General features: G+C 37.0%; 4 protein-coding genes and 1 non-coding gene across 5 annotated transcripts; 2 read left to right on the top strand and 3 right to left on the bottom strand.

The window, feature by feature from the left end:
• Positions 1-1,779: 1,779 nt before the first annotated feature.
• On the bottom strand, positions 1,780-5,450 carry LOC141592965 (protein phosphatase EYA). Its single transcript, XM_074413877.1, has 6 exons — positions 5,293-5,450; positions 4,371-4,663; positions 3,976-4,143; positions 3,223-3,316; positions 2,321-2,494; positions 1,780-2,157 (listed from the first exon to the last, which is right to left on the bottom strand). Exons 2-6 carry the CDS (start codon positions 4,620-4,622, stop codon positions 1,865-1,867), a joined length of 981 nt encoding a protein of 326 aa, XP_074269978.1. The 5' UTR covers positions 4,623-4,663; positions 5,293-5,450; the 3' UTR covers positions 1,780-1,864.
• A 6,626-nt stretch (positions 5,451-12,076) lies between these two features.
• Positions 12,077-14,839, bottom strand: LOC141592958 (uncharacterized). The gene is made up of 3 exons (XM_074413867.1): positions 14,593-14,839; positions 12,669-13,585; positions 12,077-12,592 (listed from the first exon to the last, which is right to left on the bottom strand). Exons 1-3 carry the CDS (start codon positions 14,690-14,692, stop codon positions 12,464-12,466), a joined length of 1,146 nt encoding a protein of 381 aa, XP_074269968.1. The 5' UTR covers positions 14,693-14,839; the 3' UTR covers positions 12,077-12,463.
• Positions 14,840-15,337: 498 nt separating this feature from the next.
• TRNAC-GCA (transfer RNA cysteine (anticodon GCA)) lies at positions 15,338-15,409 on the top strand. The gene has a single exon. It is a non-coding gene; the product is annotated as a tRNA-Cys (tRNA).
• Positions 15,410-15,943: 534 nt separating this feature from the next.
• On the top strand, positions 15,944-16,696 carry LOC141631623 (uncharacterized). Its single transcript, XM_074444435.1, has one exon. It carries the CDS (start codon positions 15,944-15,946, stop codon positions 16,694-16,696), a length of 753 nt encoding a protein of 250 aa, XP_074300536.1.
• A 421-nt stretch (positions 16,697-17,117) lies between these two features.
• On the bottom strand, positions 17,118-18,233 carry LOC141631022 (uncharacterized). Its single transcript, XM_074443932.1, has one exon. The coding sequence runs from the start codon at positions 18,231-18,233 to the stop codon at positions 17,118-17,120; it is 1,116 nt and encodes a 371-aa protein (XP_074300033.1).
• Positions 18,234-18,835: the final 602 nt, after the last annotated feature.

The following is an 18,835-nucleotide window of genomic DNA, read 5'->3' as shown; positions in this document are numbered from 1 at the left end:
AAAATGCACGGGTCGTAATAGCAGACGCTATTATTAGATACATGAATATATATAATTGAGCGTGATTAAGTGTTCAATACCGTGACAATATAAATAGTCCATATTTGGAGATTCGAATATTTGATAAATATTAGATTTAAATATCAGATAATATATCAGATAATATTGGAATTATATTAAAAGTATTTGACATGTTAAACCCGTTGAAGTATATAAAATTCTTAATTACAACATTTATGTAAATTATGATATTTTAACTTATGTTTTAACATAAACAATTAAAATAGGAATAAAAGATAGAAATAAAAGGAATTTGCATGAGGAGAGAAGGTAATTAAATAGTATAGGAGACATGGCGGGGCCTGCATGTAAAAACTCACCAGCCAATCAAAAGTCAAGAAAGAACTTGGCTTTTATACTATGTAGATATGTGTACACAATTACAACGTTACGAGCGTATGTGATAGAAAGGCAACTATTTTTACTCTCGTGCAACATTGCACGCGATGGATATTCAACACTTTGACTAGATCCATTGATTGTTATCAATGGTTTAATTTCTTGTACTTTATTATTATTGTTATTGTAATTTATTATTGTAGTAAAAATATGAACTGGATTTTTATCAATGTGTAATTTATCGTAATTTATTATTGTAGTAAAAATTTGAGCTGAATTATTTGTGATTTAAATTATTTATTATTCGTTATCAATTAATATGTACATTGTTTGGGCCAAATTTTGCGTATTGGGCCAGCAAGGAGATATGTCCATCAAGACTTGCATAACGGATTGGGCCGAGTAAACTAATGGCCTTGAGGAGCCCGTTAACTGAAAGCAATCAGGAAGATCTCAGGGAGAATAGGGATAATAGGGCTCTAGACAGCGAATCATGGGCCGTCAGCAAGAAGAAGCCCAGCAAGACCGGGATTTAGCTTTACTTGCCGCGCAAGCAACTTAAACCCTATTTGGGTTTAGGCCCTATATATATATATGATAATTGCATTTTATATAGTCTTTTTAAATCTCTTAAGCAGGTATTTCTATGCGGTTCTCGTAGTTTCATGCTAGAAATGCCCCGAATATTCTACTTTGGTTCGTTTGGCTTTAATTGCAGGAATGGACCTGAAAGTAGCGGAATTGAGCCTTTTACGGTCCTTTTAGCTTGCATTTAGGAGATGAGCAGAATTGGAGCGGAAATGCTGCTATCTCGGGAAGCGTGAAGTGGTCTCGGAAGCTAAAATCAACGAAGCAATGAGCCGGATAAGTGGTAGATGCTCGATCGGAGACTTGCTGATTTACTCCATTCGATCGAGAGGATTACATGTGAGAAGACCTCGATCAAATACTCAATCTGTTCGATCGAGAGGTGCTAAATGGGAGGTCCTCGATTGAGTACTTGGTTCTAATATGCTCGATCGAGTAACTAGTTATTAGACAAAAGATTTTCGTATCTTGTTAATTATCTTAGGTCAAATAATTATCTTTCCTATAAATAGGAAGGACGTCATTAGGTTATGAAATCTTTTACACACTTCAATATACAACTTTTTTCCCCTGTTTCTTATTCTATTCAACGTTGCTCTTCACTTTCCGGATCCGAACTCTTGTAATTTCTCCTCTCTTTTATGTTATTTCCCTTCTGCACATCTCTTTTTATCATGTTATTTATTGTGAAAGGGGCACTATTCGTTTCAGCTTGTGACGAATAGTATCCGTCTTCAATGAGAATTTGTAATAACGTAACTCCTCCAGGATTTTACAAAAAAAAAAAAAAAAAAAAAAAAAAAACATTGCTTATTGTAGAACTGTGTAATGTTGCAATTTGAAAACATGTTGACATGATGATGATGAATAAACAAAATCAGGTGTAACCAATGTTCAGAGTAGATGTGGATAATTGGTCATCGCTTTCGACATCCGACTTTCCATACACCACAGAAAGATAGTAACCAATGGTTTGTCGAGTGAGGCCCGGAAACCTGTGGAAACCGTCAGGTTTGGGCTCGATTTTGACAAAAGGCCATCTCAGGATTTCTGCAGCTTCACACTCTTCCCAGCCATCCCCAATCACACAGTACTGTACGTTAGGCCCATTGAAACGCTCGCTTATCCATGAAAAACATTGAAGCTTCCCTACATCCCATGCGCTGTACACTGAAATGCATACAACCAAATACGTAAATAACTGAAACCAAAGTGTCGGATTCTGCAGGACCAAATGCGTACATCCCAGAGGCACGGTATCAGTGTCCGACTCAAAATGAGAGGAACATTACCGAACCATAACTTCAAAGAGAGAACCTTGAAACAAACATACCATTTTCACTTGTGATCAAGCTGTCCAATCGAAAAAGTAAGCATTTGACTAGGCTTGGTACCAATGATCCAGATGTCACCAAGATACTAATGCATTGGAGTTCCGTATCATTAGCTGCAGGAGCATGAGTTGGGGATTCACTCTGAGCTGAACAATGTTGCAGCAAGGTTCGTGCTGCAGGTAAAAACGACCCAAGGATTAATAATATACTGTCTGGAGTTGTTTAGACAGGAGTTGGACTACGACACACTATACTTGGACTTTTGACAGCTACAGCATTATCAAATGCATGTTCAGGAGAATTCCAAGAGGGCAGGGCTAGAGAATGGGAATCAAAATGTAAAAATGCCGACCAAAACGAAAATTTCATAATAGGTCTTCCGTAAAGCAGCCTCTTGGTAATGTTAACATTGAGGTGCGGATGCGCAACCGACCATTTGCAAGAACCCTTGACACACTATAATGTTTTGTTATATGTGACCAAAAAGCATACTCGAAATTGCACATAACAAAAGACAGAGCTCTACCACCTCATCAGGTTCTACTTCTTTACTTAATACCGCGCACAAATATAGATTTTGCTAAAACCATGACATGGTACAAAAAAATCTAACTGGAGTTCAGACTGAAACCTGATAATGACATAGTACAATACAATGGACATTTGACATCATAGTGCTTCGGCATTTATTGAGTGTATGTCGACAAGATATATAAGATGGTAAAACCGGAGAAAGGACATTTAAAATGAATAACTGTTGGACAGAATGCACCTCCAAAATGACACGCAACAGAAGACCGTTTTCTACAACTTATTCAGTTTCTGTTATATCTAATTCCTTACGCAATTATGGATTGTTCTATGTTGGTCACAACAGTGTGTAACTCAGAACACTGCATACCGGAAGAGAGCCATCCTTCAGTGTAAGTGTCCGTCATCTCGTACAGTTCATTCCAGTGATCAATTGTCTTCTGGTCAAGTATAGAATGCAAACCCTAAAATTGAAGAAAATCATCCACTGAAGTTAGAAGTACCTAAGGAAATTATTGTCAAGGGTGAAAGTAAAATTCTGATTAATTTTAACATAATAGGACAATACATGTAGCCATGTACTGACGCACATCGTCTATAATTGTTCACAAATTCTCATTTGTGATGGGTATAAGACAAAACCATGTATATAACTTGACCCGTCGCAAGCTTGTGACGGATATACCCGTCACAAGGAAGACTTATTGATAATTGTTTTATGTGTTCCAGTGACTAATTTTACAATAGACAACACTGTTTATTCAAGAAAGTATATCGATTGGACATTGAAATATTGAAGACTATTAACATAAATTTGGTACATTAAGTGCCTGTTGAAAAGATGGAATTGCCGTAACTAGAATGCCACAACAACAACATCAGAGCCTTAATCCCAAAATGATTTGGGGTCGGCTGACATGAATCATCCTTTAGAACCGTCCCTGGGTGGACGCACGCCTCAAAATGTAACTAGAATGCCACATTGCCACTAATTCTTGAAACCGCCTATGGGAGTTGACAGCGGTTAAGTGAATATATAGATTAGTAATTAAATTAGTGAAGTGAAAGCTAAAGAGTATAGAGCAATGAATGTCAAGTAACTGATGTAACCCATAACGCGAACCTGTTTGTACTTGTTATCTATAACCCGATGACGATATGAAAGCTTTCTTTTGTTGAGATCATCCACTGGAGGATTTAAGCTGTCTTGCGCAAAATCATAATTTGATAGATCAGCCCCATCATCGTATTGATCCAAGGCCTTAATAGCCGGTTGGTTGTAATTCTCAATCTGCAGAAACAAAAGGACACCAGCAAAAGTTCAGACAGAAATCGAGCACTGAACATAGTAGATGATTTACAGAAGTATGCAGATGCACTGTCAGTCTACCAGCAAAAGTTCAGAAGTATGCAGATGAACTGTCAGTCTGCCAGTAAAAATTCAGACAGAAATCGAGCACTGAACATAGTCAGAATAAAAAAGAACAATTATTTAATGGCGATAACTAGGTAACGTACTTGTTCATAGAAGAAGTAATTATCACAAACATCAAGAATCAATTTCTCCCACATCTTCCCAATATCAAAGGCCCGTTGTGTATCCTTCAAACCTCCGTATGCAGCTGCATATGTCCCATCCAACAAAGATTTGAGCAATATGAGTGTCTCATCCATATCCCAAATGTACACAATCATTTTACGATCAGTAGCATTTTCAGAAATGCGCTCCACTTTTTCCGTCTCTGGTTCACCTCCTCCATGATCAGTCATGGTAGCACTAGTTTAACAGCAACAATACACCCACAATCAACCTGAAACACAGATGTAACAGCCTTTTCTCAACCATATGTATATTGTGTAAAAATTACAAGCTCGGGCTATGTTACATCGACACTTCACTTTGTCACGCCCTTATTTACACGATAATTTAAGGCCAACCTCCAAAAACTCAGTTAAGACAGTCATACAACATACAATGAACCTCATCTGTATTATACAACGGTCATACACAAAACTAACTTTAAGCCAAAATCACAAGGGGGGACTGGATGCACAGAACTTAACCCGTGTTAGCAATACAAAGAGGCTGTTTTAAGATAACCCCAATAAAAATTGTTTGGAGAATTGCATCAAAAGACTTTTACTCCACTATATAAAAAGAACAACAGTCTAACCTCGAGTCATTTTACTTTATCCCATCATATACGGTATAAATACATAACCAAAGAATAACGAGTCTTTTGCTCTCGAACCCGAACACAAGTTGGTGTATTGTATTGCAAAAATTACAAATTATTGGGATCCCAAGTTACCAAATTTAACTAAAAATAAGCAAGAAAAATCAAAAGATTAAATTAACCCAAAAGATTAAAACTTTATATATGTAGACATATGATACTAAATATAATTAATTGAAAAAAAAAAAGGGAAAAAAAGTCACCTGATATTTTTTGAAGTTGTGGGGAGAAGGAAGTTCAACATTGACATGGAAACATGTTGATGTTGGCCAACTATTTGAGATTCTAAACGGTGTCGTTTTGAGGATTTTGGGCTTTTGATTGAGCTTAATTTAATAAAAAAAAAAAGTTTTGTTTTTTCAGGACTTTGATTGGGACTTTGAACTTTAAAGTTGGTAGTAATACATTTTTATTTGTTAATATGAGTTTTAAAATTATTTCACATTTTAATTAAGTCGTTAAGGGTTTGATTTTCGACTCTTAGCATGTGGGGAGACTACATGTGAAATTGTGGAAGTCTGAGAGGGGTTTATGTATTAAATTGTTGTTGGTATTCGAATAAGTCCTTGATTTAGTTTTTTTACCAATTCGACAAAATATTGTTATTGTTACTTAACATAAATTCTCATTTGTGACGGAATATCCGTCGCAAGTGTGATGTGCCAAGGGGTGATGTGTCAAGAGGTGAGTGGAGTGACACACATATATGGAACAACAAAAGTAAAACAGAGGATCCTCACACCAAGATTCAAACCTGAGAAAGTAAGAGCATTTCAAGTTTCAAGACTTGGATATCAACCAAATAACGACCATCAGGAAGGATTTGTTAAGCAGCAAATCAGATGTGAAGCTTGCAGATTGTGCAGTAAAAGAACAGCTAGTCTCAAGCTTATCACAGATATGTCCGTCACAAGAGAGACTTATTGTTTAGCAGAATTCTTACAATTAATTTATAATAAAACCGTCTCAAGAATTGAAGTCTAGCAAAATATGATCATATCTGTCACACTAGCACGGTATAAGACAATAAGGGTTGAGAAGAATATGAATTGTATTTACTGTCAAATGAATGTTACATATTTATAGTGAGCTATGCATGAGTAAATAAGGGAAGGAGCTTTATACAATCAACCTAATTGTAGGATACAATATATTGTTGCTGTTAATACAAATATATGACAAATATTGTGATTTGATTGTGAAGATTTTATTGTGTGGGAATATTGACTGAAATATTGTTAATACGCTCCCTCAAGTTGGACGTTCTTGTGATAAGGCCAAGCTTGTCACGGAGTTCATGAAATTGTTGTTTGTGCAGTGGCTTGGTTAGGATGTCTGCTAGTTGGTCCTTGCTGGCGATGTGAGAGATACGTATTTGACCGAGCTGCAGTTGTTGCTTGACATAGTGAAAGGAGATGGCCATGTGCTTCATCCGCGAGTGAAATACTGGATTCTTGGCGTAGAGCGTGGCTGAAATGTTGTCGCAAAATATGGCAGGAGGTTTGATAGCATGGATGCTGAGTTCAGATAGAAGATTGCGAAGCCATAATGTTTCTGTGGTGACTGAGGCAATAGCACGAAACTCAGCTTCTTCCGTAGAGAGAACAATTCCTTTTTGTTTCTTGGAGGACCAAGCAATGGGGTTACGTCCAAGTTACGTAATATAGCCGGTGGTGGATAGATAAGTATCTTTGTCACCTCCAAAATCTGCATCACAGTATGCATGAAGGCAGAGAGGCGTGTCTTTGTATAGTTGGATTCCATGGTTTGGGGTTCCTTGAAGGTATCTTAGAAGGCGTTTGAGTGCCGTCCAATGAGTCGATGTGGGATGATGAAGAAATTGGGCTAATCGATTGACAGAGAAGGCAATGTCGGGCCGGGTGAGAGATAGGTATTGGAGACTCCCAACGATGGCTCGATAGGTGGACTCCTCGTGAATGGGGTATTGATCTTCCCGGATGAGTGGTGGTGACGTAGCCATGGGTGTTGTATTTGGCTTGGCATCGGCCATTTTGTACTTTGTAAGGAGGTCTTGAATGTATTTGGATTGACTTAGGTGAATTCCTAGTGCATTCGGAGTTACTTCGATGCCTAGAAAGTAAGATAAAGGTCCGAGGTCTTTTAGTGAAAATCGAGTAGAAAGTTTAGCGATAAAGGTTTGTAGGTGCGATGAGTTAGGTCCTGTAATTATAATGTCATCGACATAGATAAGCATGTAGATGGTGAGAGTAGGTTTTTGCAAAGTAAAGAGCGATGGGTCGGAGATGGATTGATTAAAACCGACAGTGGTGAGATAGGTTTTAAGTTCAGTGTACCAAGCTCGAGGAGCTTGTTTTAGTCCATAGATTGCTTTATTTAGTTTGCAGACAAAGTCGGGATTGGTTTGGTTAATAAATCCGGGTGGTTGACTCATAAAAACATTGTCTGTAAGATTGCCTTGCAAAAATGCATTGTTAACATCAAGTTGCCTTAAAGGCCAATTTTTTGTTACAACGAGGGAGAGAATTAGACGAACGGTGGTGGGTTTAATTACGGGACTAAAGGTTTCTGTGTAATCAATACCGGGTCGTTGATGGAAACCTTTTGCAACGAGACGTGCCTTATGTTGTTTTAGAGTTCCATCGGGATTGAATTTATTTCGAAATACCCATTTACAACCAACAATATTTTGAGCGGTCGAGCGTGGGACTAAGAGCATCCGCAAAGGTGAGGCTCCCCATATTTTCTCTTTCCTTTTCTTATTCGTCCACCTCATTTTCCACTAACTTTTCCATTTACCCTCCCCATTTCATAACTACATCTATGCAACAATGGGGTTCCCCAACAAATATTTATATTTAATAATGGACATGGATGATTAGAATTTGTTAAATAAATCGATTATTAAGATTTTAATTAACAATTTTAATTAGTAAATTACATTGTTAATTAATTATTGTTAAGTATTTTTTATTTTTAAGTAATTGAGTTAATAAGTTGATTAATTCCGAAAATAAGACAAGAAAGATAATTTTTTAAACTTGAATTTAAACACGAGAAAGATAAAACAAACACACTAAATAGATTTGAAGTTACAAACACAATGTTGATTAAGTAAGTCGTTATTTCAATTGTTTTACGATCTCCTACAATGTTGCCATATGTGTTGAACCAAGTCTGTCTGCAATGTGTTGTGAACATCTCTATCCCACGCTGTAGCCCTTCTCTGCATATACGATTGCAAACTTAAGTTATTGTATCGACCCGGTTGTACGGTAAATGACTGCGTCCTACCCCCATTAGACGATTCACCAATAATTAGAGTTATTTGGATTCATAATTAAAAGAATAGCAATTTAGAGGGTATGTGAATAATTTAAGAAATAAGATAATTTAGAGAGTGGATGATTGTTTGGTATTTGTATACTGCATATGTAGCCAAGCTAAGTGCAAACGGCTATTTTGAAACTTCCAACGACTACTTTTTTCTAATTAAGCTAACTACAAACAACTACTTTTTTCTAATTAAGCTAAGTTCAAAGTACTACTTTTTTCTAATTATAATCAGCCATGTGCAAGAAAGTACATATTGGCCCACTTTTTTCATTTGGGAAGCTCCTCCAAAAATAGAGGAACCCCAAATGTTGGGGAGCATAGTGCAATAAGGAGGAGCCTCATATGAGGAGAGAGAGCGTAAATGGGGAGGTCCGTTTCCACCTTTGCGGATGCTCTAAGGTCCATGTATTATTGCGGGTTAGAGCATCGTACTCATCCTGCATGGCTTTGCGCCAATGGGGAAGGACGAGCGCTTGTTTTACAGTGTTGGGAAGGTCGGTGGGTAGCGAGGTCTTAAGAGCGAGTTTAGCATACTTTGGGTTGGGCCGGCGAATGTTATTATCCAACCAGGTTGTGATAGTTTTGGTCGGTTGGGTTGGACTAAGGTTTAGCACGGCACTCATCCCCGTTGACGGATGAAAATTTCGAAAATTTAGTTAAAACTTTCAAACTATTTCCGAGGTTATCTTATATCATTACTCATCCGCCTTTGTTTAAATTTTTTAACCCCACCATTGACGTTAAATCTGTCTTCGTTACTAGTCACTAATCACATATGTCATCTAATTGCCGAAAATACATAGACGTGCTGTTCAAACATTAGTACATATATTGCAATAGTTAATCATGAACACTCTCGTAAGATTCTTTGGTGATAAGTAAATTACAGATGCAACTTAAAAGTTAAAAAAGACACAACATAGGATTCTTTGTGTACAGGTAAAATTATCCGGTATTTCTTTATAGAAAGTAGATATTATAATACAAATTCGTCTTAAGTTTAAGGCCGATTAAATACGTACCAAATCATAAGTTGTCTAAAAAATGTCAAAAAAATTGTCTTCATTACCACCAGGTGATAGTATAACTCGTTTGGTTGATCCAGGAATTAAACTAACACCGGAAAATCCAATTCATGTGAATTATTTTCGTATAGACAAATTCACATGAATTCGGAAAATTCGTTTGGTTGCGAATGTTGGAGTTGAATTCCAAGGAGTTGCCAACTACCTAGGGGGATATAAGTAGTTCAATTCCCCCATTATGTAGGCATTCAAAACTCCAAGGAATATTGAATGCCTACATTTTGCCAAAAAATTGGCAACCAAACACTCTCCATTTTTTGTAATTCATGGGATTTTGCAATTCCCATGATTTACAAAGGCAACCAAACGACACCTAAGTATTAGACTCATATTAAGATTTCCGTCTCGGTCTTAAGCAACTCTTACTAATACTAGAAATGTTACTTCATTTGGATACAACTTTAAAAAAATCGAGAAAAGAATCTATTTCTTTCTTTTTCAAATTTTATTTAAGTACACTAATTGTTTCATGCTTTCCCATAAATTCAGGTGTGGAATTTCTGATTCATTGATCACCAATATCAACTCCCAGGTATGTCATCTCCGATTTTTTTATTATTATTACGGTTTTTCTTACTTATTATTATTATTATTATTATTATTATTATCTCATCTTAATAAAACAAGAACATTTAAAGGATTTATATGCAGCCACGTCATCATAGCAAGGTTTTTTTAAATTTTTTTAAATTCCGGAAATACGGGTCCCACAGAGAAAACTACGGAATTAATTACAAAATAACGTCTGTTATGATGTTATTTGCGAAATTGTTCGGAACGTACTGATTTAATTATTCGAATACAACAACTAATGTAGTCTACCATGAAATTTTCCAACATTTGGCATTTGGAATAATATTAGACTATTTTCGTTAATTCTACAATTATGTTTCTTCAATTTGATTGTAAACCCTTTTCAAATTTGATAACTATTTCCATTTTATAGCGATATTTATATTGTTTGCTTTTTATTATTTTCCATATATTGCATTTATTATATATTATATACTATATACTATGTTTCATGTTATAACACCAAATTTGTGGGGTTTATATCACATATTTAAAACATGTGCAAGTTTCAATCCCTTGCAAATTTAGCACGTGTTTTATTCTATTATCAATATATAAAAGAAATACAAATTAAAATATCCATGTATATTACTTACCATTTTTTAAATATTTACAGTGATTTCAGTGATTATAAATTCATACTCGTGCAAATTACACGAGTTGAAAACTAGTTATTATTATTATTATTATTGTTGTTGTTGTTGTTGTTGTTGTTGTTGTTATGTTATTATAATTGATGCTCAAATATACCTGATTGTTGGAATAAAATAAAATTAGTTTATTAAAAATGTGTGATAGAGTACTTGGTAGTTGATCTTGGAACTATTGTCAAGTGATTCCGTCATTTGTTTACCTTTGTTTAATTCTCCCTCCGCTTAGTGAATTCCATAAGCTATTCAATTTTCAGTTAGTCTTGCATTACAATTGTTTTAATCAACAAAGTCTTGTATGGGGTTGTGCAGGGATGGCGTTTCCCGACAGTAAAGATGTTCATGGAATTGAGAATTTGGATTGTATTTCACAATTACCAAAGGATGTGATAGTTAACATATTATCTCGTCTTCCTTTAGAAGATTCTGCACGAGCATCCATCTTATCTAAGACCTGGAAAAAGTATTGCAGCTTATACCCCATTGTTTATTTGGATCATAAGTTATTTGCATTGCAATGCCTTGTTTCTACTGTTAGTGAAGGGGGTGGAGAGCCTAATATTAATCAAATAAGTTATTTGCTTTTGCGTTTGCAGTACCTGTGCGAAAATTTGTCTATGAAACAAGAGGAGAACAATTGTGATAGGCAACTAACCCATCCTTGTTGGATGCATCAATTAGAAGATTTTAATGTCGAGTACCCGTTGAATGTTCCGGTTACAAAGAAGAATTTACTTGCTGTTCCTGAGGAATGTCAAACCCTTTACTGGAAAAAAGTTCGTTTCATTTTTCACTGGTCTCGTAATTGATAAGGAACCTAAAGAATATGTTAAGTCGGAGTATTGTATTTTAGTAAATCCTAAAGAATATGTTAAGTCGGAGTACATGTTATGCAGAATGAGACCTTGATTTAGTTTCTTTACCAATTCAACAAAATATTGTTATTCAACATATTCTCATTTGTGATGGTGTATCCGTCGCAAGCTTGAAACATGAATTTTTTGTACTATCCATATGGGGTGATAAGACAAAAGCAGAGTGCTTATGAAGTAGTGATCTGTTTTGTCTTATCTACCCCCACATAGATAGTTTTGAGTCGTTGCAAGCTTGACGGCACAAGTAAGACTTGCTGGTTATTCAAACTCGAAATCCTATAATGGAAAGCTAGTAGAGTTATGTATTGAAAATCGATAAATTTGAAAATTTGTGACAAATCACCTAATTTACTCCAAATATAGTTTCACCATCACAAGAGCAACTCTTCAACACCAAAGTGAAATCACTATTCAGTACAAACGTCGGCTCATTTCGGAGGCAAAATAGTTGAGGTCTAATACATGGTTGTTACAAAACTTCAGCAAGTATGAGATTGTGAAGAGAATATATACAACAATGCTTATTATATGTTACAGGAATCAGTTCAGAGTTCAGATGGCTCAACCAAGAATTTGTACAGAACACAAAGGGTAACAAGTAAATCGATACATCTTATTTAAGACCGTAAGGACTTGGATCCGTTTTACAATCATGGTTCATACAACGGTCTTTAATCAGAAATTGTAAGGAGTTAAATAAGTGCAGAGTAATATACAGGGAGGGTCGAGGGATAGGGAATTTGGATTCTGCTTCAAATTGCCCTTTATTTATTTGGTACCGAGGACAAGCCTTGGTCTGTGAGGGCAATTTCAATGCAGACGAGTTTGAACCCATATCATGAGTATCAGCGCTCCATTACATTACCTGCTCGCCTTTTAAGGGAGTAGTTCGTTGAGGCAAAAACACGATAGAATGCAGGACCAAAATCCACTCTTTTTCGGCATGATTCGGTTTGGAAGTGTGTCTGGACTAGACTTGAGCTCGGCCATGTATTGGACAACAGCCTGAATACAGGAAAAGAATGAAGATATTACAGCACCTAAACCGATTAATAAACCATATTAAGAACTAAATAGTTACCTGAGCTCCCATGTTTGCAACGTTTCTAGGAGGAATTACAAGCGGAGTTTCATCAGCATGAAAAACTCGAAGACTACATAAGAACTTGAACGATCCTGGTAGAACTTTTATTTGATCATAGCTTATGTCGAGTTCCTCGAGCATTGCAAGGTCGCCAATTGAGCTTGGCAAGGAAGTGAGATCGACAAAGTTGTTCCCAATGTCCAATTTTCTCAATTTTATGATTGAACACAAAGACTCGGGTATGGATTCAAGCTCGTTAAAGCTGAGGTACACTTCTTCAAGACTTTGAAGACTGCCCATCGTTGTAGGCAGATTCTTCACGCGATTGTAGCGTAAAGTCAAAATCTTAAGACTTCCAAGATTCCCAATCGTCTCAGGAAGAACTTTCAGAAAATTAAAATCTACCCGTAATTCCAACAGTGATATGCATGAACCAATAGCACAAGGAAGCTCTTCAAGCTCATTCGATCTAAGATCTAACTTCTCCAATGAGGTAAGACCGCCAATCGACTGAGGCAACTGAGTGAACTTATTCGAGCTCAAATCAAGAAAAATAAGTCCTACTAAATTGCCAAAGGAATCAGGAAGCGACTTTAGCCTATTTGCATGAAGATCAATGTAGGTAAGATTCAAGAGCTCCCCAATTGACCCGGGAAGGTTAATGAGCTGGTTCGAGTGGATGTCAAACTTTAGCAACGCTTTGAGCTCGCCTATGTTCGCTGGAAGCGCCATGATTTCGTTTTTTGATAGGTTAATTTCAGTCAAATCGGACAATTTCACAAGGGATAAAGGAAGCCACTCTACTTTATCAACTAACTTTCCTTGAAGATCAAGAACTGTTGCACCATTTTCGGCAAAGTACTCGAAAAGAGCAGCCACCTTAATGAGATTCATCTTTTCAGTACTTCCACTTCCTACATTAAGCAATATCATCACCAAGCAAACTTTAGGTAAGATTTGAACTTTACCAAACCCTCAACATTAAATTATACTACATTCGTGTCGTGTAAAACAGTTTTACACTAAATTAGTGTAACAACATATCCACATTCGGGAGTTAAAAAAGCTACTCCCTCTGTCCCGGTCATTTGTTGTCCTATTCCATTTTGGGGTGTGTCATTCAATTATTGTCCTTTCTATTTCAAGAATGAAATTGATGAACAATTTGATCATTCACACCCAATTTGGTCCACTTGTATTTTTTTTTTTTTTTTTTTTTTTGATGACGAGGGGGTTGAATCCCCCGGGCCCATGCATTCCCGCACCACCACATGGACCATGTAAGCCACCCCTTTGGGGCTGCAGTGGCCAAGTGATCATCGCCCCAGCTAGTAGTCGAACCGGGACCTCTCAACTCCTGCATTTCTGCAAGCTTCAAGATTTAACCCGCCTACCACTGGACTAACACTACATGGTTAGTCCACTTGTCATTTAGTAATTGGCTTTCTCCTCTTTCGTTGGTCTTTCTGCCAAAACCAAAGGACAACAATTGACCGGGACTGATGGAGTATTATCTTTTTCATCTCATATTTACACATGAAATTTTACCATATAATCCCAATTCTCATAAAAACGCAGTGGGTAATCGGCCACACCAATGAAAATTTTGAAACTTTTAGTTAAAATTTCCGAACATTTATCTAATTTACTCAATTGCATGAATAGTTCGTCCCGCTGACATTTTATGCGCTAACTTTAAATCCTGGTTCCGCCACTCAATGAACAGAAAGGGTAGATGAACGGAACAAAAAGTCAAACCATGACGATAAATCATACTCTCATCACATTTATTAAATAAACGTATGAAAATGAAATGAACGGAGAATCATATTGACATACATAGAGCAATTTCATACATAATCTAACAGTAAAAAGAGTAATTAATTAAGAACTTAATAAAAATAAATAAAAAGGGACTGACCAAAAGATGATTGAGTAATGGATGAAGAACCCAAATCAGAAATTGAAATATCATCAGAAATTTGAGAAAGTTGTTGATTTTCCTCAATTGGGTGCTTCATTTTTATCAGTTTCTCAATTTTAGAATCACCCAATTGAGTAAAGTTGATGATTTTGTATTTATAGAAAGTTTTGTGATTTTGTCAACTTGAATCAATTGGAAAGCATTTTTCAAGTGTGGGTGGGAGGTTTCGATCTCTCGATCTTTTTGCTTACTTCTCCTTCTACCATTCTTTATTCTAGGCAATTTTCGCCTATTCGGTTTTCGGTTCGGTATCAGACATTTGAGATTTTGCTTTAATTAATAACGGTTCTATGTTAATGTTGTGTAAGACGGATGCTAGCTACTTGAAATAGCGAACATTATGTTAGAAAAATTGTTACCGGAAGGAATATTTTACGATATACTTGAGTAAGTTCGTTTTATACGAGTATTTTTTTATTTTTTTATTGATACTCGTATATTTTCCAGTAATTCATTTTAATGGTTTGATTGATAATGGTGTGAAATTTGTGAATTGTCAATTTTATAATAACTTTAGTAGCTTAAGTTATACTCCGTACTTCATATTTTGTTTACAATTATCACTAGATGAGATGTATTATTTATAAATCAGTATGGGTGGGTAGTGCAGCCGTGAAGGTTTAGAAACAATTGGTACAAGTTTCACTAACAAATAAACAAAATAAAAAACTATAAAACAAAGGGGTCCATAGCTCAGTGGTAGAGCATTTGACTGCAGATCAAGAGGTCACCGGTTCGAACCCGGTTGGGCCCTCATCCACGAGATAAACTTTCTGACTTCAGGGCCAGTTAAACTGGATGCATCGTGGACTCACTGTTTGTTTATCCCCCAAATATTTGACTTTTATATTGCCATTCACATGGCCTCTAGCCTCGAGCATTGTGTAATGATCCTGCATTGGTTGATTACTAACTGGTTGTAGGAGCTGATTTTGATGAATCAGGTGGTCAATCTCTTCGATAATAAAACAGCAGCAGACTGCAAATAATACGAGCATTCATGGCATATCTATTTGAGCTACTGTTTAATAAGCAAAGCTGTCGTGGCCTATTCGTGAACGAGCTAAACAAACACACATGGCATTTCTATTTGAGCTTGTTATCCAGCAATCCAAGCTGACATGGCCTATCCTGTGAACGCGCTAAAGAAACACACAAGGAGAATCTATTCCGTAGACATTGCTGCGACAATAATACCTGTGACTTCTGTGACAATGCGAATGAAACGGTGCTACATGCCCTGTTTCAATGCTCGTGGGCCAGGGATATTTGGACAGCGAGTGGAATGATGGAAGTGTTGGATAGTCTATCGACCAGCTGTTTTGTGAGATGGTTTTTGGAGGCGTTGAGGAGCATTGAGAAGGTGGAAAGAGGGCGGTTCCTTGCAATTTTATGGGCAATCTGGTCAATCAGAAACGCGAGAATTTTTGAGGAGGAGCGACCCAATCCCGATGTTATTACTCTGGGGCTTGTGCGCATGGTCTCGGATTATCAAAGTTGCCTGGATGTGAGCGAGATGTGTGAGAGTAGGAGGCATGGTGATGCTCTTGGAGACAGTGGCTGGAAACGACCGGTGTCGGGGGTGATTAAAATCAACTCTGATGCAGCCGTGTTAAATGATGATGAGATCGGGCTTGGTGTGGTGGGGAGGGATTCGGAAGGAATGGTGGTCTTTATCGCGAGTAGGAGATGCTATGCTCGTTGGACGGTTGAGGTAGCGGAGGCCAAGGCGATGCTTTTTGGATTGGAGGTGGCGAGACGTCTGAATGTGACGTGTATTTCGTTGGAGTCCGACGCCCTCAATGTGGTACAAGCGGTTCGAAATAGTTCGTTTGATAGAAATAGCTTTGGTTTGTGCATTAGAGACATTTGTAGTTTTTCTTTGTTGTTTGATTTGCGTGAAACACTTCATGTGAAACGTGGAGGGAATACAGTGGCTCACCTTGTTGCGCGGTTATGTGCTAACGCGAATGAGGAGCTTTGTACTGAAACTGATTTTCCGTCCTCCGTCCTTACAATGGCGGAGTTGGATTTAATATAAAGAAATCACGTTTCCCTTGCAAAAAAAAAAAAAAAAATTTCACACTGAAACAATTCAAGCTAAAGCTCAGTCCCCATTCCTCGGCCCAATCACGCTCATGCGCAATTAGATCTATCTAATTAGTTAGACTAACAACTTTAATGCTTTATAAGGTAACTGCAGTCGAAGAATCAAGATGACAGAACATTAGAGCAGAATATAAGGAAATTAAGGAAAAATCATCATTGCATTATTAAGGTAAGTTCCTACATTCTCAGATTTCCGAAATCTTACATTTCAGTTACTATATCAAAAGATAAACCTCAATAACAACTACAGAAAACATATTCAACCTAAGCAAAGGCGCTCGATTCTTATGTACAACAAACATGAACCACAACTCACAAAACAGACACATCATCACTCGTTAAAACCGTGTTTACTACGCAGCAGCAGCCTTAATAGCCTTCTGTAACTCATTCTCCAACTCACTCACTCCATTTCCACACTCTTCACCAACACCAACACCAACACCGATCCCATTACCGCCTTTACCGCTACCACTCTTGTTACTCCTCCATCTATCAAACTCACTGACACCCTCTACACTCGGAGGAGGCGAATGCACCACCTTCTTACCTCCTTTCCCTCTTTCCTCACCTCGAGTTTTCACAAGAGAACCCGGTTTCAACCTCAAACCCTCCAATGCCACCCTCATCTCCCTATTCTCCTTACGCAAATCCTCCACTTCTCTCCTCATCCACCCACACATTCCCTTCAAAACCTCCAAATCCCCGGCTTTCGCTTTCGCCTCCTCGTCCCTCTTCTTCTCCTCCTTCCCCTCATCAACCCTCTCCAATGACACCTTATTCAGCACCAAAACCGGAAACCCGGCTTTCGACCCCACATTTTCCGGCGGAAAATCAACACCCCACCTAAAATTAACCACTGCCCGTTTCGCAACCGGTATAGACGTCCTCGCCGCCACGAAAATCCCCGACAAAATCCCGCCTTTCGCGGTCTCCATCTTCAACCCTTTTAAAACACTCCCATTACCCAGCTTACCCGACCCATCACCCAAATCAACACCATTTACAAAATCCGACACCGACCCATTTCCCAAACCCGAATTTAACCCATGCCCATCAACCCGAATTCCTCCACAACCCGCGGAATCAACCGATTTAAACAACGAGAAATTCCCAAATTGAGGCTTTATAAAAAGTGAGAAACTAGGGTTTGCAATCGAATTTGGGTTAAAACTCGCGGAAAACACTAACGGGGAATCCTTGGGCGACCCGAATACGCCGATTCCGGACTTTAAAGAGACTGAAAATGGCGGGAAAATGGTGGATTGAGGAGAGAGAGTGGGGTGGTAAGAGAGAGAAAGAGATGGACCGGTTGAGAAGTTGGACCGGAGAGAGAAAGATAGGTCGGATGAATCGCCGGCGATTATGCCGGAGAGGAATGGTAAACCGAGGATTGAAACCGGGATTTTGGCTCGTATTAATGGGTTTTGGTGTTTAGTTTCTTCCCGGAATTTTAATGAGAGTTTCATTGTTGTTGTTGTGTGTAATTGTTTTGGGTGGAGATTGTATGTATGGTTGTGTTTTGTGGTGTTTGATTTGATCGAATTTTATCCACTTAAGTTTTTGGTGTTGTGTTTGTGGGCGTGTTTATGTGGGTGAGGCTCGAGTTGCTTTGAAGACTAAGGCCATGTTCTTTTGGACTTAATTTCAGTTCTAATAAGTTCAGTTTAGTTCATTTCAGCTCCATTCAGTTCAGTTCAGTTCAGTTCAGCTCAATTCAGTTCAGTCTAGTTCAGTTCATATTAGTTTATTTCAACATTACTATTATTATTCTTATTGATATCATTATTATTTTTATATTAATGTATTTACTATTGTTATTATTATTATTATTATTATTATACTATTATTATTATATTATTATTATTATATTTATTATATTACTATTATATTTATTAATAATTAATTCGTATTATTTATATTATTATATTTATATTTAATACATTTATTATTATTATTATTATTATTATTATATTATATTTATTATTTTATTAATATATTTATTATTATTAATATTATTCATAACATATTTATTAATATTATTATATTAATAATTTATTATTTATTATTT

Source organism: Silene latifolia, chromosome 1 (assembly GCF_048544455.1).
Source record: "Silene latifolia isolate original U9 population chromosome 1, ASM4854445v1, whole genome shotgun sequence".
Lineage (NCBI taxonomy): Eukaryota > Viridiplantae > Streptophyta > Magnoliopsida > Caryophyllales > Caryophyllaceae > Silene > Silene latifolia.
The sequence above is the reverse complement of the archived record's forward strand: the minus strand, read 5'-3'. Positions and strand labels throughout refer to the sequence as shown.